Source organism: Salvelinus fontinalis, unplaced genomic scaffold, assembly GCF_029448725.1.
Source record: "Salvelinus fontinalis isolate EN_2023a unplaced genomic scaffold, ASM2944872v1 scaffold_0411, whole genome shotgun sequence".
Taxonomy (NCBI): Eukaryota; Metazoa; Chordata; class Actinopteri; order Salmoniformes; family Salmonidae; genus Salvelinus; species Salvelinus fontinalis.
Genome location: NW_026600620.1, coordinates 88,821 through 110,170, shown reverse-complemented (window position 1 = coordinate 110,170; position 21,350 = coordinate 88,821). Strand labels below are relative to the sequence as shown.

At 46.0% G+C, this 21,350-nt stretch overlaps 2 protein-coding genes across 3 annotated transcripts; one reads left to right on the top strand and one right to left on the bottom strand.

Annotated features, from left to right (window-relative positions):
* The first annotated feature begins 223 nt into the window (after positions 1–223).
* On the top strand, positions 224–11,250 carry LOC129845959 (growth hormone-regulated TBC protein 1-A-like). Of its 2 annotated transcripts, XM_055913944.1 has the most exons (8): positions 252–1,046; positions 3,294–3,445; positions 4,285–4,452; positions 5,193–5,317; positions 8,165–8,261; positions 8,646–8,818; positions 9,866–10,051; positions 10,353–11,250. In XM_055913944.1, the coding sequence occupies exons 1-8, from the start codon at positions 934–936 to the stop codon at positions 10,443–10,445; spliced, it is 1,107 nt and encodes a 368-aa protein (XP_055769919.1). In that variant the 5' UTR covers positions 252–933; the 3' UTR covers positions 10,446–11,250. The 2 variants fall into 2 exon arrangements, with proteins under 2 accessions (XP_055769920.1, XP_055769919.1); XM_055913945.1 differs by lacking the exons at positions 8,165–8,261; positions 8,646–8,818; positions 9,866–10,051; positions 10,353–11,250 and adding an exon at positions 5,727–6,177 and having other exon boundaries at positions 224–1,046.
* A 290-nt stretch (positions 11,251–11,540) lies between these two features.
* On the bottom strand, positions 11,541–21,289 carry LOC129845955 (lysosome-associated membrane glycoprotein 1-like). Its single transcript, XM_055913941.1, has 9 exons — positions 20,970–21,289; positions 17,263–17,381; positions 16,878–17,094; positions 16,582–16,743; positions 14,820–15,028; positions 14,552–14,677; positions 14,264–14,330; positions 13,331–13,498; positions 11,541–12,909 (listed from the first exon to the last, which is right to left on the bottom strand). The coding sequence occupies exons 1-9, from the start codon at positions 21,019–21,021 to the stop codon at positions 12,770–12,772; spliced, it is 1,260 nt and encodes a 419-aa protein (XP_055769916.1). The 5' UTR covers positions 21,022–21,289; the 3' UTR covers positions 11,541–12,769.
* Positions 21,290–21,350: the final 61 nt, after the last annotated feature.

The window sequence follows — 21,350 nt, the reverse complement described above, 5'->3', positions numbered from 1 at the left end:
GCAGTGGTATGCAGGGTGGTATGCTGCTGGATATGTCCTTAAAGTCCTTAGATTAATATTAATTTGAAGTTGTCGCTACTTCAAATATTAATTTTAGAAATGTAACATTGATTTTTTTACAAGGCATGTGTGATGCATGAAGTCATCTACTGTAAAAATCACCTGTCAGGGGGAGTGGCTAAAGGTAAGCATCAGAAGGGTTTCCCCATTCCGTTATCATGACGTGCATTGTGGACATTTTGTAAACCAAGTATATTACGAAGATTAATTTAAGAAAATTAGATGTGATTATATATAATTGAATAGGTTATTAATTATTTCATCGCTGATCGTTTTGGAGTTGCGTACCTAGAATATTTATGAGAGGGCGGTTCTATTTCCCGCTCATGCTTGATTGACATGTGCCCCGAGGCTAAGCGGAGCTCACGCACAGTCAGGCGTTCTACCTTGGAAAACATGGGAAGAAACCACCCGGCGAAATCGTAGACATTTCAATATATTTATTAATGATGGACCATGTTTCGAGACGCTGTGGAGTCAGCCGATCGCGTTTAACATTGTTGTTACCAGGTTGCGATTGTTCTCCAGTTCCAGCCACCAAAGTCAAAAATCCAGGTGCATAAACGGGTTTCTCTCTTCCAGATAGGATGAAAGATCGATACACTTTACTCTCCTGTTCCAGCTAAATTAGCTTGTGCCTCGGGTGGGTCAATACAACTCCCCGTTGTTTGACTGTTTGGGACATCGAGTGACTCTTCGACTGTCCCTGATCGGCATCCGAGTCCACGCCTGGGATTTGCAGTTGCGGGACTCGCTTCATGGAGAAAACTGCGATATCGTTTCAACTTTTGGACTACAGAATAGCCTACTGCAATTAACCAAACGTTTAGGCCATATTTCCACGGCATATTTGGAATATATTTGGGTTCACTCATGGAAAAGAAAAACAACAAAGCGAACAGGGCTCGCTCGCCGCAACTTCGGAGCCTGAACTCAACTATCAACTCTCCTCCCAGTGGCAGCAGCGCTAAAGAGAGAGTGCACAGGTAGCCACTCTTATAGCCAGCAAAATTTACATGACAATTTAACAAACTAACGTTAGCTGGCTACGAAGCTTCGCATATTTTTTGCCCGTCCCTACCACCATACACCTGACAATTAAATGTTCTTAGCGTTACACAAAAGTTAAAACAACTTTTAGGGAGAGTTATGTAAAAAAAATGGCCAACGCTAGCTAGTCAATCTGGCTAACGACAAACCATGGCAGGTGTTGGTTGTACTTGTGTTTTGCAAGGCTACCTCATACAGTAGATAGCAAGCTAAGTGGATGTGTTGAGAATGCGAGGACCGTTGGACTCAGTCCTTCGTAATGGCATGTGCACTATTCCAAGCTGCCTCACAACCTCCACCCGACACCTCGTCCCCCACCATCGAGATTACACACGTTTTAGTAGCTAGTCACGTGTTGTGCTATGCACAGGAGTCCTCCGCTGTTGTGAACATTGAAACACAGTGCAATCGATGAACGTTGCAGGCTAGGAAAGTTCCCAACCAAAACATTAGGCCTAGGCTACATACTTCTTCTCGGTGCAACGCTTTGTTGAAGTTCACTGACGTTTTCTTTAGGTTGTATCGTTCTACGTGATAGGGTACACATTGTGGCCCCCAAGGTTATTATAGTTTAGTGTTTTTATATTCCTTTCTATTTCTATAAGTTAAAACATACATCATGATTTAAAAATATATGTTTTATTTATACTCGTTTGTTTTGAAGTAAAATATAATCGTTTTTTAGTTTGTCAAACTTTTTTTCATGATTTAGTTTACTATAATAACCTTGGTTGTCTCTCAGGGCTCATTCTTCCTCTCCTCCTCCTTCCTTTCGTCTCCTCCTTCCCATAGTGTGGTCTTACTCAACCACCTTTCAGTATTCACCCAGCTACAAGTGGGAAAATACCATTAGGTTACTAATCCACATGATGTCATTGCTCTAAGCTCTTATTAAATCTAGTCCCCTGGAAAAAACAATCCTGCTGAATGGAGAATGTGTCTGGTCTTATAAAGGACTAGTCTATCCGGATTCCATAGCAAACAACAGACTGCCAAACATGCTACTACTACTCACTACGCTCGTCGCTCACTATCCCCTTTAGATTGACTTAGTTTCTGACTCCTGCTAGCTAGACTCCGTATGGCTGTGACTGTTTCAGTGTGGACTCCGTATGGCTGTGACTCTGATTCAGTGTGGACTCCGTATGGCTGTGACTGTTTCAGTGTGGACTCCGTATGGCTGTGACTCTGATTCAGTGTGGACTCCGTATGGCTGTGACTGTTTCAGTGTGGACTCCGTATGGCTGTGACTCTGTTTCAGTGTGGACTCCGTATGGCTGTGACTGTTTCAGTGTGGACCCCGTATGGCTGTGACTCTGTTTCAGTGTGGACCCCGTATGGATGTGACTCTGTTTCAGTGTGGACTCCGTATGGCTGTGACTCTGATTCAGTGTGGACTCCGTATGGCTGTGACTCTGTTTCAGTGTGGACCCCGTATGGCTGTGACTCTGATTCAGTGTGGACTCCGTATGGCTGTGACTCTGTTTCAGTGTGGACCCCGTATGGCTGTGACTCTGTTTCAGTGTGGACCCCGTATGGATGTGACTCTGTTTCAGTGTGGACTCCGTATGGCTGTGACTCTGATTCAGTGTGGACTCCGTATGGCTGTGACTCTGTTTCAGTGTGGACCCCGTATGGCTGTGACTCTGTTTCAGTGTGGACTCCGTATGGCTGTGACTCTGTTTCAGTGTGGACCCCGTATGGCTGTGACTCTGTTTCAGTGTGGACCCCGTATGGATGTGACTCTGTTTCAGTGTGGACTCCGTATGGCTGTGACTCTGATTCAGTGTGGACGCCGTATGGCTGTGACTCTGTTTCAGTGTGGACCCCGTATGGCTGTGACTCTGATTCAGTGTGGACTCCGTATGGCTGTGACTCTGTTTCAGTGTGGACCCCGTATGGCTGTGACTCTGTTTCAGTGTGGACCCCGTATGGATGTGACTCTGTTTCAGTGTGGACTCCGTATGGCTGTGACTCTGATTCAGTGTGGACTCCGTATGGCTGTGACTCTGTTTCAGTGTGGACCCCGTATGGCTGTGACTCTGTTTCAGTGTGGACTCCGTATGGCTGTGACTCTGTTTCAGTGTGGACCCCGTATGGCTGTGACTCTGTTTCAGTGTGGACCCCGTATGGATGTGACTCTGTTTCAGTGTGGACTCCGTATGGCTGTGACTCTGTTTCAGTGTGGACCCGTATGGCTTTGAGCGGTTGGAGGACTTTGACTATGAGTCGTATGAGGAGTTGATGTCAGAGTACCTGGCCGTGCTCACCAGGAGGTCCATCAGGTGGTCCAAGCTGTTGCAGGGCCGGGGACGGCTGGAGAAGAGCATCAAGGGTGAGTGGGACTTCATCGGAGCCAGAGCATAAAATAAACTTTTTAGATGTTTTTTTACCAGCGACAATAAATAAAAAATAGTCTAAAATGACACCAACAAAACACAAAAAAACAGATGAGCATGCATTGTAATGTTTCTAAAACAATACATCTAAGAAGTAATGTGGTATTTTGTTTAATTAGAGTTTTTGTATCCCAAGTCTTTTAGCCAAAATATCACAGATTAGACAAAAATGTTCACGGTTACCGTGGTAGCCCAACTCGAGTCATGTTTGTGCCTGTGAGATTGAGTCTTGACTAGTAGAAGCATTGTCTTCTCTAACCAGGCTGGTTGAGAGAATGCCAAGAGTGTGCAATGCTGTTCTCAAGGCAAAGATTCAACTTTTCTACTTTGAAGAATCTCAAATATAAAATATATTTTGATTTGTTTGACACTTTCTTTGGGTTACGACATGATTCCATATGTGTTATTTCATAGTTTTGATGTCTTCACTATTATTCTACAATGTAAAACAAATAAATAGAAACCCTGGAATGAGTAGGTGTGTCCAAACTTTTGACTGGTATTGTATTTTATTATTTTTGATTTGTAAATATGTTATTTAAAAAAAGAAAAAGGTTTTTATTATTTTCCCTTAACCCTACCACCCCTCCCCCCAATTGGAGTAAACAATCGGACAATACTTAGGCTTCCACTTCCAGCTTATACGTTTGGCAGGTGTTCATGTCAAATCAGTGTTTTTGTTCATGCTGCTTCTAGGGTGTGTGTGTGTGTGTGTGTGTGAGAGAGTGAAAAAGAGACTTAAGTTGCATAACTGACTCATGAAGCACTCCCACAGTGAAGCGGTATGTGCGTAAGGGCGTGCCCAACGAGCACCGAGGGTTGATCTGGATGTCAGCCAGCGGGGCCCAGGAGCACCTGGAGAAGAACCCAGGCTACTATCACTCTCTACTGGACACTACGAAGCAACAGCACGACCCCAAGCTGGTAGACTCCATACGCACAGGTTAGCTAATATACCTCATCATGGGTTAGCTAATATAGATCATCATGGGTTAGCTAATATAGATCATCATGGGTTAGCTGATATAGATCATCATGGGTTAGCTAATATAGATCATCATGGGTTAGCTAATATAGATCATCATGGGTTAGCTAATATAGATCATCATGGGTTAGCTAATATAGATCATCATGGGTTAGCTGATATAGATCATCGTGGGTTAGCTGATATAGATCATCGTGGGTTAGCTGATATAGATCATCGTGGGTTAGCTGATATAGATCATCGTGGGTTAGCTGATATAGATCATCGTGGGTTAGCTGATATAGATCATCGTGGGTTAGCTGATATACCTCATCGTGGGTTAGCTGATATACCTCATCGTGGGTTAGCTGATATACCTCATCGTGGGTTAGCTGATATACCTCATCGTGGGTTAGCTGATATACCTCATCGTGGGTTAGCTGATATACCTCATCGTGGGTTAGCTGATATACCTCATCGTGGGTTAGCTGATATACCTCATCGTGGGTTAGCTGATATACCTCATCGTGGGTTAGCTGATATACCTCATCGTGGGTTAGCTGATATCTACCTGAACACGGGAGCTTGAGCTCTGAGATATTTCTCTCTGTATGTACTCGGCTTTGACAAATAGCTGAAAGGGTTCGGGATGTTTGTGGAGTTGGCAGCAGGTTAATTTTGGTGGTGATTAACTACCTCCATCCCTCCCTCCCTGGCAGACCTGAACAGAACATTTCCTGACAACGTCCAGTTCCGCAAGACGTCGAACCCATGTCTCCAGAAAACCCTGTACAACGTGCTGCTGGCGTACGGACACCACAACCCAGCTGTGGGCTACTGTCAAGTACGTTTACCCTGTTACACCTGCCGGTTCTTTGGCTGCATCCCAAATGGCACCCTATTCCCTATATAGTGCACTACTTTAGACCAGGGCCCTATACCCTATATAGTGCACTACTTTAGACCAGGGCCCTATACCCTATATAGTGCACTACTTTAGACCAGGGCCCTATCCCTTATATAGTGCACTACTTTAGACCAGGGCCCTATACCTTATATAGTGCACTACTTTAGACCAGGGCCCTATACCCTATATAGTGCACTACTTTAGACCAGGGCCCTATACCTTATATAGTGCACTACTTTAGACCAGGGCCCTATACCCTATATAGTGCACTACTTTAGACCAGAGCCCACAGGCAGCTTCAGATTCCACTTTACAGGCTCAGTCACCTTTTACCGCTCTACTCCAGTGGTTCCCAACTCCAGTCCTCCAGTCCTCTACTCCAGTGGTTCCCAACTCCAGTCCTCCAGTCCTCTACTCCAGTGGTTCCCAACTCCAGTCCTCCAGTCCTCTACTCCAGTGGTTCCCAACTCCAGTCCTCTACTCCAGTGGTTCCCACCTCCAGTCCTCTACTCCAGTGGTTCCCACCTCCAGTCCTCTACTCCAGTGGTTCCCAACTCCAGTCCTCTACTCCAGTGGTTCCCAACTCCAGTCCTCTACTCCAGTGGTTCCCAACTCCAGTCCTCTACTCCAGTGGTTCCCACCTCCAGTCCTCTACTCCAGTGGTTCCCACCTCCAGTCCTCTACTCCAGTGGTTCCAAACTCCAGTCCTCTACTCCAGTGGTTCCCAACTCCAGTCCTCTACTCCAGTGGTTCCCAACTCCAGTACCCCCAACAGTACACCTTATTGTTGTAGCCCCGGACCAGCACACCTGATTGAGTTGGATCAGGGGGTCCTGGAAGACTGGAGTTGGGAAACACTGTTCCATTGTTTCTCAGCCCTCACTGCTACTGCACCGTGTTCAGTGCCCCCTGTGGCTGGTCCAGGCATTACCTGCTAGCCTTTTCAGGAATCTCAACCCTTCCTCGATCATTCAATCAGCTTTTGTTCCTAAATGGGAATTCTATAGTTGGAATGGCATGTCGAATATACAAGGCTACTGTGTGGTTGTGTGTGATTTGATAGGGAGATTTTCAGTCTTTTGCAATGCAAAGAAGCAGCATTATGGCTGAAGGTTTGGTGTGTGTACAGTCAGTCCTCTCTGTCTGCCTCTCGTATTGTCAGCTTTTCTGTTTATTAGTCTGTCTTTTTGACTATCAAAGACACATTTAATCACATCATTTCCAATAGTTACTTACTAGAGACTATGTATTTTTACCATGGGCCCTGGTCAAAAGTAGTGCACTATAATAGGGAATAGGGTGCCATTTGGGACGCTTAGTGTATCTCTGTCCACCTTTTCATCTCTCCCGCTCTTTGAACTCATTCACCAGAACACAGACCTGAGAGAGAGGGCGAGAGAGAGAGAGAGAGAGGGCTGTTGAATTAGAATGTATCGGCCAGGCAAAGGGAGAGAGAGAGGGCTGTTGAATTAGAATGTATTAGCCAGGCAAAGGGAGAGAGAGAGAGAGAGAGGGCTGTTGAATTAGAATGTATTGGCCAGGCAAAGGGAGAGAGAGAGGGCTGTTGAATTAGAATGTATTAGCCAGGCAAAGGGAGAGAGAGAGGGCTGTTGAATTAGAATGTATTAGCCAGGCAAAGGGAGAGAGAGAGAGAGAGAGAGAGAGAGGGCTGTTGAATTAGAATGTATTGGCCAGGCAAAGGGAGAGAGAGAGGGCTGTTGAATTAGAATGTATTAGCCAGGCAAAGGGAGAGGGAGAGGGCTGTTGAATTAGAATGTATTGGTCAGGCAAAGGGAGAGAGAGAGGGCTGTTGAATTAGAATGTATTGGCCAGGCAAAGGGAGAGAGAGAGGGCTGTTGAATTAGAATGTATTGGTCAGGCAAAGGGAGAGAGAGAGGGCTGTTGAATTAGAATGTATTGGTCAGGCAAAGGGAGAGAGAGAGGGCTGTTGAATTAGAATGTATTGGTCAGGCAAAGGGAGAGAGATTGCTGTTGAATTAGAATGTATTGGCCAGGCAAAGGGAGAGAGAGAGGGCTGTTGAATTAGAATGTATTGGTCAGGCAAAGGGAGAGAGAGAGGGCTGTTGAATTAGAATGTATTGGTCAGGCAAAGGGAGAGGGAGAGAGAGGGCTGTTGAATTAGAATGTATTGGCCAGGCAAAGGGAGAGAGAGAGGGCTGTTGAATTAGAATGTATTGGCCAGGCAAAGGGAGAGAGAGAGGGCTGTTGAATTAGAATGTATTAGCCAGGCAAAGGGAGAGAGAGAGGGCTGTTGAATTAGAATGTATTGGTCAGGCAAAGGGAGAGGGAGAGAGAGGGCTGTTGAATTAGAATGGGTTGGCCAGGCAAAGGGAGAGGGCTGTTGAATTAGAATGTATTGGCCAGGCAAAGGGAGAGGGCTGTTGAATTAGAATGTATTGGCCAGGCAAAGGGAGAGAGAGAGGGCTGTTGAATTAGAATGTATTAGCCAGGCAAAGGGAGAGAGAGAGGGCTGTTGAATTAGAATGTATTGGTCAGGCAAAGGGAGAGGGAGAGAGAGGGCTGTTGAATTAGAATGGGTTGGCCAGGCAAAGGGAGAGGGCTGTTGAATTAGAATGTATTGGCCAGGCAAAGGGAGAGGGCTGTTGAATTAGAATGGGTTGTGCCCCTCACTAAGCTGTCAAGGAGAGGATGTCTACAACCTACAGACAACAACACCTTGAAAACACTGTTGCAAAACTATTAACAGTTTATTGTGGCTGAAATGTAATATTCATATGTATCTAATAACTGTCTTGTCTTCAGGGCATGAACTTCATCGCTGGGTACCTCATCATCATCACTAAAGATGAGGAGAAATCATTCTGGCTGATGGACGCTCTACTAGGCAGGATACTACCAGGTGTGTGAGGTACAGCAGCTCTCTCCCTGTCGTGGGTCTATGTATAACACAGCGGAGGTCACATGGTCTTGAGCCTCCTTAAGACCCACGTCACACGGAGGGGAGGGAGGGGGTAATCCTATGGTGTCACACAGGAAATTACATCACGCCCCAGCTCACTACCTCACTTCCTGTTCTGGCATAGTCAGGCTCCACTCTGACAAACAGGTGGATTTGATCTGAGATCACATTCGTCACTGTGTTCAGGGCTCATATCTTTGAGGTGTGTGTGTGTGTGTGTGTGTGTGTGTGTGTGCACTGTCCCTTGACGACAGTAAAAAACCAACAGTGTAATGAAAGGGACTGTTGATACTAAGTTGTGTGTCCTGTCTGTCTCCTGTCCAGACTATTACTCCCCAGCCATGCTGGGTCTGAAGATGGACCAGGAGGTTTTAGGGGAGCTTGTGAGGACCAAAGCCCCAGTTGTGTGGCAGGCCATGGGGCAACACAACGTCATGTGGACCCTGGTGGTCTCCAGGTGGTTCATCTGTCTCTACATAGACGTCCTGCCTGTAGAGGTGAGGGGGGGGACGGGGGACTAGGGCGTTGAAAAGCAAGGAGAGAACTTTGGCCAAATCTTTGTTGTTGTTGGAGTACTAATACTAAGTTGATGTAACTATTGAACATGTAAACACCCAGTCAGGTTTGGGTCAGTGATCTGTTGTAGAAGGGCTATTCATGTTTTATCAGTGCTGAGCTTTATCAGAGACTCGGCCCCACAACAGGACTGAACCAGGTTTATAGGGCAGAATGGGGCACGGCCCCACAACAGGACTGAATTAGGTTTATAGGGCAGAATGGGGCACGGCCCCACAACAGGACTGAATCAGGTTTACAGGGCAGAATGGGAACTCAGCCCCACAACAGGACTGAACCAGGTTTACAGGGCAGAATGGGAACTCAGCCCCACAACAGGACTGAATCAGGTTTACAGGGCAGAATGGGACCTCAGCCCCACAACAGGACTGAATCAGGTTTACAGGGCAGAATGGGAACTCAGCCCCACAACAGGATTGAATCAGGTTTACAGGGCAGAATGGGAACTCAGCCCCACAACAGGACTGAATCAGGTTTACAGGGCAGAATGGGAACTCAGCCCCACAACAGGACTGAATCAGGTTTACAGGGCAGAATGGGAACTCAGCCCCACAACAGGACTGAATCAGGTTTACAGGGCAGAATGGGACCTCAGCCCCACAACAGGACTGAATCAGGTTTACAGGGCAGAATGGGTACTCAGCCCCACAACAGGACTGAATCAGGTTTACAGGGCAGAATGGGTACTCAGCCCCACAACATTAAACCTGACTGTCCTGCTGCCCATTAAGCCTGACTGTCCTGCTGCCCATTAAGCCTGACTGTCCTGCGGCCCATTAAGCCTGACTGTCCTGCTGCCCATTAAGCCTGACTGTCCTGCTGCCCATTAAGCCTGACTGTCCTGCTGCCCATTAAGCCTGACTGTCCTGCTGCCCATTAAGCCTGACTGTCCTGCGGCCCATTAAGCCTGACTGTCCTGCGGCCCATTAAACCTGACTCTCGTCTCTCTCCTTGGTTCTCGTCCTTAGACGGTTCTGCGTATCTGGGACTGTCTGTTCTACGAGGGTTCTAAGATACTGTTCCGTGTGGCTCTGACGTTGATAAGGAACCAGCAGGCTGAGGTCCAACAGGCCGGTTCCCTGCCTGACGTCTGTGACAGCTTCAAACACATGACCAGAGGCCCCTATGTAGAGGACTGCCACACCTTCATGCAGGTATACACACACACACACACAGAAGTGAACGTGTGTGGATGTGTTTTAACTATTAGCAAAGAAACAAAAAGTGGACATTTAGTTGGTCCCCACGAGGTGAAATGCTATTTCTAGGGGGTTTAGGGTTAAGGTTAGAATTAGATATTTGTGTAAGAGTACAGGTTACAGTTAGGGACAATAGGATTTTGAGTGGGGCTAAATTGTGTGTCCCCACAAGGTTAGCTGTACAAGACTGTGTGTGTGTACACCATAATGATCTCTGTTCATCCCTCTGTAATCCTTTGTCTTGCCGCTTTCCTAGAAAATCTTCACGGAACCCGGAAGCCTCTCCATGGCAACAATCACCAAGCTCCGGGAGACGTGTCGAGCACGCATCATCGCTGAGGAGTCCTGACCCCATCCTCCTGACCTGTCAATCAAACACACTGCACATTCCGGGCTGGGTCCCAACACTCCTTAATGGTCTCCTCGGATCCTATCCCTCACTGTTGGGACAGTGCCCTAGACTGTTTTGTACTCTTTAGCATGACTACCATGTATGTAGACTACTAGGGGTGAAAAGGTGTTACGAGTACCGACAAATTAATTAGTAACTATCCTGTGGGGGTACGCTGTACTGGTTAAACATGAGCCCATCACAATAATTAACAACAAAGACGCCATTGAAACCTTCTGGCTATTACACTATTATCATTACTGTATGAAAGTTACATGAAATAAAAATATTTAGTGAATGGACTTGAAAACATGGAATACGCTCAAATGCGGTTTGGTTTGGTAATAAGGTGATTGGCCGAGACGCGCGGACAGCAGTGGACGCGGTGAGGTTACCAGACTGATGTCGACCTAATGAGTGACGTCGCTGGGTGTCATTCATCAAATGGCGGCTGCACAGATGCACGAATTCAACATGAGGTTGAGTCCAGCATTGGTGTTAACCAGCCCTGGATGTCTTGGTTCATGTAGACCTGAATGTACACATGTAGCTAGATAGATGGAGTGTAATGTCTTAACTCTGCTAACTGAGGATCCCATTTTGTCCTACAAAAGTAGTGCACTATATATAGGGAATAGGGCCCTGGTCTATAGTAGTGCACTATATATAGGGAATAGGGTGCCAATTGAGATGTAACTCATGTGAGATTCATGTTGCTGACTGAAGCTCATCTTAACTGGAATAAACATTTATTTAAGAACAAGATTTGGATTCTATGACTCTGCACTTTTCTCCTCTGAGATCACTGATGACGTTGGGAAGCAGACTTCAAGCATATGGTCCGTTGTCGTAGATGAACGAGTGTCCGTTGTAGTGCACTAGAAACGAGCCTGATTCTTTGTACACCAGACACTATTAAATAAACTACTGACTCTTTCCTCCTTCACAATCATGTGACCCCCCCCTCTGTTCTTTCTGATACTTTTGTAGTCCCTGTAATCTCTAGTGCTGGGAACTACAAACCCCATCTTTTCTCAACTCAGGAAGCAGAAGAAAGTTTCAAATGTCCTTTATTGACCTTAGCAAGATGCATAATAGAAACATGATCAAAGCATTCTCTACAAAAATAAAAAGATCAACTAGCTACAATCGATATCAACACAATCTCATGGGAGGAGTTGAACTATATTTCACACCAGTTCAACACATCCATCATGTAACAATCTCAGTCTAACACCGTCCACAAGCCTTTGTTTTGAAATGCAGTAAAAACACAACTCCCACCACCACCACCACAAGGCCTGTCAAACCACCACCACAAGGCCTGTCAAACCACCACCACAAGGCCTGTCAAACCACCACCACAAGGCCTGTCAAACCACCACCACAAGGCCTGTCAAACCACCACCACAAGGCCTGTCAAACCACCACCACAAGGCCTGTCAAACCACCACCACAAGGCCTGTCAAACCACCACCACAAGGCCTGTCAAACCACCACCACAAGGCCTGTCAAACCACCACCACAAGGCCTGTCAAATGTTCTTGTGACCTACAAGATAATCCGGTCACTATTTCTGACCAGAGGAGTTGTTCGAAATTTAAGGTTCCCTTTTTTTCCCCACAGGAGTCTTCGGACCTCCCTAGGTGATGTCATAGAAAAGATGGTGGTCCTGAAGGAAAGGAGATGAGGAAGGAAGGGAAGCTTGTTGAGTCCATCACAAAACATGGTTATAGATAAGACCCACTCTTTCATAAGAGTTGAATACTATATCATTTAATATCAGTTTAAATTTACAAAAAAACTGCAAAAAAAAAAAAAAACATCTTTCAATTCCTATTAAAGCGAGTATCCACCCAAGTCAAACATGAAATGATATCAGAACTAAAAAGGTATACTGAGCCAGCTGCAGTAGAGATGGGCTAGAGACAGAGAGACGAGGGGGATGGTAGGTTTGACTAGGCAGTAGTCTGTTAGTAGGTAGCAGAGGATGAGCTGCTGTGAATAACAATATATATAGACACACACACACACACACACACACACACACACACACACACACAGCAGAGAGGGCTTGGTTTGTACATGGTCCAGTTGGAGCGTGCGTCTCTCTGCAGTCTTGTCTGAAAAGACTCCCTATATTGTGCACCAAGTTTGACCAGAATCCGCATCGACCTCTGGTCAAAAGTAGTGCACTACCCCATAGACCTCTGGTCAAAAGTAGTGCACTACATAGGGAATAGGGTGGCGTTTGATACACACAAGGTTGTGTGTCAGTGTTCTCAGATAGTCTGGTATCCAGCATGGCTCTTCTTCCTGCCGATGAGGTAAGCGATGAGAACGATGAGAACCAGGCCGGCCAGAGCGGCTCCCACGACGATGGGAATCAACATGTTGTCCTGATCCAACTGGCACTCATCCGCTAGAGGGAGGGAGAGGAGGGATGTGGAGGGAGAGGAGGGATGTGGAGGGAGAGAGAAACACAAACAGAAAAAATTATGTAAAGGTCATTGATACAAATAGAGAACTTCTAATCAAGGACAACCATAGAACACAATGACAAAGTGTAGAGAGAGGAGAGATGTATAGATCATATGAAAGGGTAGAGAGAGAGAGGAGAGATGTATAGATCATATGAAAGGGTATAGAGAGAGAGGAGAGATGGATAGATCATATGAAAGGGTATAGAGAGAGAGGAGAGATGGATAGATCATATGAAAGGGTATAGAGAGAGAGGAGAGATGGATAGATCATATGAAAGGGTATAGAGAGAGAGAGGAGAGATGGATAGATCATATGAAAGGGTAGAGAGAGAGAACACTAGATTAGATAGTGTCCAGTACCTTGTGTGAACTGTCCTCTGGTGATGCCGAAGGGCTGGACCTGCAGCTGGAAGGTGTTGAGGGAGAAGTTCTGGTCTACAGCCAGAGTCTGTTCTGAAATACACATGTAGCTACGCCCCAGGGAGCCACGCAGGTAGTCCAGACTACTGTTACTGGTGTTGAACGGGGCTGGAGGGAGAGACAGGACGGAGGGAGAGAGAGACAGGACGGAGGGAGAGACAGGACGGAGGGAGAGAGAGAAAGTGTAGAGAGGTAGAGGTGAACAGAGATCCAGACATTGTTATGGAACAGTAAATCTCCAGCAGAGAGATAGACAGAGAGAGAGAGACAGAGACACAGAGACACAGAGAGAGAGAGACACAGAGAGAGAGAGAGACACAGAGAGAGAGAGAGACACAGAGAGAGAGAGAGACACAGAGAGAGAGAGAGACACAGAGAGAGAGAGAGACACAGAGAGAGAGAGAGACACAGAGAGAGAGAGAGACACAGAGAGAGAGAGAGACACAGAGAGAGAGAGAGACACAGAGAGAGAGAGAGACACAGAGAGAGAGAGAGACACAGAGAGAGAGAGAGACACAGAGAGAGAGAGAGACACAGAGAGAGAGAGAGACACAGAGAGAGAGAGAGACACAGAGAGAGAGAGAGACACAGAGAGAGAGAGAGAGACACAGAGAGAGACACAGAGAGAGAGAGAGACACAGAGAGAGAGAGAGACAGAGAGAGAGAGAGAGACAGAGAGAGACACAGACACAGAGACAGAGAGAGACAGAGACAGAGACAGAGACAGAGACAGAGAGAGAGAGAGACAGAGAGAAGTGGTAAAGGTGAGGGGTAGTATATATAATCTCAGTCCTGAAGAGACCGATCATCAGTGTAACATACTGTTACTGTTAGGTCTATATGGACACTATTGATAACAGAGGAAACACTAACCTGTCATATCAGACCAAGCTGCTACCACAGACAGACCAGTCAGGTGGTACCTGTTAGACGTGGTGTTCTGTAAAGACAAGAAAGAACATCAGTCACAGAGGAGAGAGAATTGACAGACAGACTGATAACCACTCAGGCAGACAGGTAAAGAGACCGACAGACAGGCAGACAGGTAAACAGACAAATAGGTAAACAGACAGACTGATAACCAGTCAGGCAGGGAAGCAGACAGACAGACAAAAGTGTAAAAGACTGACAGACAGGTAAACGGTAGAGTGATGATGTCACCAGAGTAAACAGGAAGCTGAGGTTGGTGGCACTGCCCTGCGTCAGCACCAGGGTGGCGCTGGTGGGGTCACATGATCCTGAGCTGGTTGTCTGATTGGGCAGCAGGTTTACAACTTCCTGGATAGTCTGTCAATGAGGAGGAGAGGAACAGGTAATTGTGTGTTACTGGGACAATGTGTGTGTGTGTGTGCGCGTGTACATGAGTGTGTGTGTGTGTGTGTGTGTGTTTCTCTGTGTGTGTGTGTGTGTGTGTGTATGTGTGGGTTACCTTATTCTGTGAGGCAGAGAAGTAGGAGATGTTGAGCTGCAGTGCCATGCGGGCCAGCAGACAGACGGTCCCGTTGCTATTGGAGACAGAGTAGCTGCCCTGGTTGGGGGTTCCAGGGGGGGTGGGGACGGGGGCGGGGGCTGCTGTGGTGGTGGAGGGGGGTGGAGGCGGGGCTGTGGTGAAGCTCTGGTCAGCAGTACACACACTCTCTGGGAAGAACAGAACAAACTGTTCAGACCAGCTATCACACAACACGGGTCAATACCCTCATACTGTTCAGACCAGCTATCACACAACACAACACAGGTTAATACCCTCATACTGTTCAGACCAGCTATCACACAACACGGGTCAATACCCTCAGACTGTTCAGACCAGCTATCACACAACACGGGTCAATACCCTCATACTGTTCAGACCAGCTATCACACAACACGGGTCAATACCCTCAGACTGTTCAGACCAGCTATCACACAACACGGGTCAATACCCTCATACTGTTCAGACCAGCTATCACACAACACGGGTCAATACCCTCAGACTGTTCAGACCAGCTATCACACAACACGGGTCAATACCCTCATACTGTTCAGACCAGCTATCACACAACACGGGTCAATACCCTCAGACTGTTCAGACCAGCTATCACACAACACGGGTCAATACCCTCATACTGTTCAGACCAGCTATCACACAACACGGGTCAATACCCTCATACTGTTCAGACCAGCTATCACACAACACGGGTCAATACCCTCATACTGTTCAGACCAGCTATCACACAACACGGGTCAATACCCTCAGACTGTTCAGACCAGCTATCACACAACACGGGTCAATACCCTCATACTGTTCAGACCAGCTATCACACAACACGGGTCAATACCCTCAGACTGTTCAGACCAGCCATCACACAACACGGGTCAATACCCTCATACTGTTCATTTAAACACCATAAGGTAAGTGGTCAAAGTCAAACATGTAAAGGAATAACCAAAGTGTTGATGGTCAGTGTACAGTTGTTAATGGTTGATGGTCAGTGTACAGTTGTTAATGGTTGATGGTCAGTGTACAGTTGTTAATGGTTGATGGTCAGTGTACAGTTGTTAATGGTTGATGGTCAGTGTACAGTTGTTAATGGTTGATGGTCAGTGTACAGTTGTTAATGGTCGATGGTCAGTGTACAGTTGTTAATGGTCGATGGTCAGTGTACAGTTGTTAATGGTCGATGGTCAGTGTACAGTTGTTAATGGTCGATGGTCAGTGTACAGTTGTTAATGGTCGATGGTCAGTGTACAGTTGTTAATGGTCGATGGTCAGTGTACAGTTGTTAATGGTCGATGGTCAGTGTACAGTTGTTAATGGTCGATGGTCAGTGTACAGTTGTTAATGGTCGATGGTCAGTGTACAGTTGTTAATGGTCGATGGTCAGTGTACAGTTGTTAATGGTCGATGGTCAGTGTACAGTTGTTAATGGTTGATGGTCAGTGTACAGTTGTTAATGGTCGATGGTCAGTGTACAGTTGTTAATGGTCGATGGTCAGTGTACAGTTGTTAATGGTCGATGGTCAGTGTACAGTTGTTAATGGTCGATGGTCAGTGTACAGTTGTTAATGGTCGATGGTCAGTGTACAGTTGTTAATGGTCGATGGTAAGTGGTGAACAATAAGTGTGCGTCCCAAATTAGCCCCGGTCCAAAGTAGTGCACTATCTAGGGAAGAGGGTGGGATTGGGGGCTCAGCCCAGGTGTTGGTGACAGTACCGTCGGGGCTCAGATCGTCTCCTGTCATGTAGGCCTCCATCGTGACGTTTGAGAAGGTGACGGTGGCTCCTCCCACTATGACAGATGAGGCGCTGATACATCTGTAGGTGGTGTTGACCCTAGCAACCATCCCTACAGAGGTCGTCTCCACAGTTACCACATCTGTAGAAAAACAGACAAGACACATTGGTCAGAAATCAAATAATAATCCATTCCGTGTGTGTGTACGTGCAAAGTGTGTTAGTATGTGTGTGTGTGTGTGTGTGTATATGTGTGTGTGTCTGTCTCTTTCTCACCGGTGCTGTTGGCGTCTGGGAAGGTAGCGACATCACTGAGGTTGTACTGCAGGGTGAGGTTAGCGACGCTGTACAGAGTGTCATTGGATGAGAAGCTGAGGCCCAGGGCGTGGCCATCCCCGAACAACGCCACGAGCCAGGGGGAGCGGCCGTCACCCCCACACGAGCTGGCCACACCCACCACCGCCGACCCTGGGAGGGGCACCATCACCGTACGCTGGAGAGAAGAAGAAGTTGGTACATTTAAAACATGTTCAGGATAGTACCGTTTGCCAAAACTCATGCACACAGTGGTCCTGGGAAGAGAGACTTATGTTCAGGACATTCTCAAAAGTACAATCTGTGTTTCTCTAAGCCGGAGAGGATTGTGGGGGATGTAGTTTACCGTGCCGTTGGCGGTGTCATAGGTGATGGAGAAGGAGGCGGAGAGTTCAGCTTTTATACAGGTGGAGTTTCCCTCTGTCACCTCCAGAGTGACCTGAGACTGGACTACTGTCACACAACCTGGGGAGAGACATCATTATCATCACCATCAGCAGCACCATCACTTGAGCAGTATTATCAAAGACAGTACAGTATGAAGATAGGCAGAAATTGCTTCTCCAATAGAAATCCACGATCACGCTTATAAGTGATATCTAGGTTGTGACTCAAGATTTAGAGAAAACCAACTACTAAAAGGAAGAATTCTTCACTTCTCTTATTGACTTCTCAAACCCCAAACCTCGGCCTGGTCTGTTTCGCAAGCATTCCTGTGTGACGCACTTCGTAAGCAGTCTTGCGCCTCTTGGTTTAGAAATTCTGTGGTGCTAGTCTCATCTCACAGCTGCTGTACAACCTGAGAGACAACAACAAGCAAACTCCATCCAGTGCAGGGAAACATCAGTACTAAGCAATGACCAGCAGAGGGTAGTAGAGGGCTAGAGTTGAGACAGGGACTCAGGTCACATATCAATCTAGAGTTGAGACAGAGACTCAGGTCACATATCAATCTAGAGTCACACACAGCCTACGACAGACTATTAATACCTGCTATGTTTCAAATGGCACACCCTATATAGTGCACTATTCAGACTGATTTACACCTGCTGGCTACCACAACAGACACAGAGGTCGAGGGGTTAAATATGTGTCTACCGACATACTGTTAAAGGTCAGGTTATTAGTGTGTGGCTAAGGAGTGCCTGACCAGAGGGCGTGTCTCAATAGTGTAGACTGGCTTCCTTTCTCTCCTCAGAAGATCAGTTCATCCAAATCAGCCCTAGTGTTCAGACAGAATGAATGTCAGATGAACTAAGAGTGCATTCTAAATGACACCCTATTCCCTATATAGTGCACTACTTTTGACCAGGACTATTTTTGAGCAGCCCTATAGGCCCTGGTTAAAGGTAGTGCACTATCCCCTATAGGCCCTGGTCAAAAGTAGTGCACTATCCCCTATAGGCCCTGGTCAAAAGTAGTGCACTATCCCCTATAGGTCCTGGTCAAAAGTAGTGCACTATCCCCTATAGGCCCTGGTTGCAGTTTTCTTGAAGATCACTCCGCGACCCTCACGACGCAGCGCTGTCGTTCAGCAGCAGATGATGCGCTGTCAGCCAATGACTTGTTATTCTCACTCGCCGCTGTCATCAAATAGACTCATGCTAGCCACAACAAGTTCTGACTGAGCTCAATTGTCATGAAACGCATATACAGCGATGAGTTTCTCTCTCTTTCATACAAACGTATAACGAGGAGCACCCACAATGTCTTTTGTGTGTGGAAGTGCTTAGTAATGAGTCTCGCATAAGGAACAAATTAATGAAACGACATGTCCTGACCAAACATCCACAGCATTACGGTAAAACCCAGGAAGTTACTTCAGAACAGGGCAGAATGCTTCAGGAAACAGTGCTCTGACATTAGAAAAGTAAGTCAGCTAGCAAGGCATTGTTGTCATTTTATAACAGATGATAATAAGCAGAAATAAGGGAGTACTAACTAACTCTCATACTAGTAGATGTGAGTTTCTCTTTCAAACAATCCCCTGGCCTTGTACACAGCTAATAGCTAACATTCACCAAAGCAAGTTAGCTACTGATAGTGCAGCCGTAAGTAACAGTACAGATGAAGATGAAAATGATCAATGCATTCTACAGAAGATAATGGTATAGGAAACCTACAAAATAATAGCAAGAACCCCCTCTGCAGTTCAGAAAATGCTGTCATGATGCTGTGCTGATTAACATTTACAATACATATTTAATCTTACAGTACATCTTACTGTAGAAATGATTGTTGAAAACTAGTTAAGGTTGGAACTGTTGCTGTTAAAAGACTAGTCATCATTTTTATTCTTTACTGGAATAAACTGATTGAAGCAAGATGTTGTTTGAGGCAAACCCACACAGTTCCGAGTTGCTCATCTACAGCAGGAAGTGGTCTCCTGGCCTGACTGAGATAGCAGTAGATGTTCTGGTCCTGTTTGGCACCACATACCGGTGTGAGTCAGGGTTCTCAACTCTGGATTACTTAAAAAACAAGTACAGAAACAGTTTCAAGGCTGAGAATGACCTCAGTGTTACACTGTCTAAAACAGAGCCCAGAATAGACCTGCTGCTGTTAAATACATCTTTTATATTCTGAACTGGAATAAACCGATTGATCACATCACACAGATATAGACCAGAAAAGGACTGTGTGTGTGTTTTCTGGTCTAAATCTGTGTGATGTGATCAATCAGTTTATTCCAGTTCAGAATAAAAAATGACTTGTATTTTAACAGCAACAGTTCCAACCTAGACTTACTTTCAACAATAATTTCTACAGTGAGATGTACCGTAGGCCTGATCATTTTTACAGTAAGATGTACCGTAGGTCTGATCATTTTTACAGTAAGATGTACCGTAGGCCTGATAATTTTTCATCTGTACTGTTACTTAGGGTTTCACTATCAAAAAGCGTATTTATGTATAGTTGCATATTTTCCTAAGCTTGGGTCCCAGGAAAACTGAATTTACTGGGTTATTGGGTCCATTAACTATCTGTCCTGGTTGAGAGCAGAGAGCAACAGGCCCTGCTGTGCTTCCATCATGCACCAGTGTGATGATGACTCAGGGAGTTTTACTCCAGTAGTTGAACATGACCCTGCCTGCCTCACATCCTCCATAACACACACACACACACACACACACACACACACACACACACACACACACACACACACACACACACACACACACACAGTTAAACAGACAACACTGAAACAAAGAGCAACCACACTATAACACAGTTTCCACAGCAGTAGAGAGAAGACATGTGACTCAACACTGTAATCACAGGTTGACTACCACACACACCTTACCAACCCGATTCCCTTTCTTATGTAGGCCTGGATCTTATCAATATTAAATACAAAATAAAGGCAAGGGACAATGTTTCAAATGTCAATGAACCTGTGACCTGGTCCATGAATAGCAGCACAGCACACAAATTGTCCACAAAACAGTAGAAACAAATCCTAACCACAACTACATGAGGCCTATAGCTTATAGTCGGTTGACTTGACAGTGCTGTGACAACACATCTGTGTGTTCGTGTCACTCAGTATGCGCGGCCACCGGCCAGCTAATGGTCGGTCATAGAGAATCCAGTGTTTCAACACACAAAGCACCTCTACGGTCACGTGAAGCGTTCCCGGAACAATGGGTTGACAGAGAGACAGAACGCGCTGTTGATTTTAGGAAAACAAACTACCCGTTTGTCTGTTCCCATTTGATTCACTTGACCTTCTACCATCTGTCACACAACATGTCCTAGACATCATGACGAAATCAACATGTTGTGTACAAATACGACAGAAATTAAAAAAAATAACACGTTACACTGAAACGTCCATAAATATAACGTATATCCAAAAACATAATACATGAATATGCTTTATGTCATAGGCTCCTATAGAATTATCTATTTATTTCTAACTTCCTTATGCCGAATTAACAAGCCACCATACTATACGATAGTAAAACACTAGCGGAGATTATGGCGTCGTTTCATTTCCCCCTCCGTCTCAGTAACAGTCCTCGATCGACCACCACTATAATAAACACTTACCAAGAATCGCAAAGCAGGCGATCCCGACAACGAATGGACATGTTCGAGTCATGTTTCAAGTCCAGAGTTCAGTTTAATGGATAGCACAAACCGCTTGTCCAAAGCAGCTGTCCAGGCAGTGCAACAACAGCCCCGAAAAGTAAAAATCGACCTTCCTTTAACTCTTATTCTGTCCCCTTTATTTGGCCGTTATTTAATATTTTTTCATATTCGTGGTCAGGGTTTTCGTAGCAGGTTGCAGAAGTCGGACAGTATCGCTCCCTTTCATGTCCTTAATACGAAGAGGGAACGTCCAGTCACGTGAACCAAGCTTTAGAACCACCCAGCACCGTCACGTGAGTCAGCCAGCGACACCCGACATTACAGCTCGATGGCGACCGA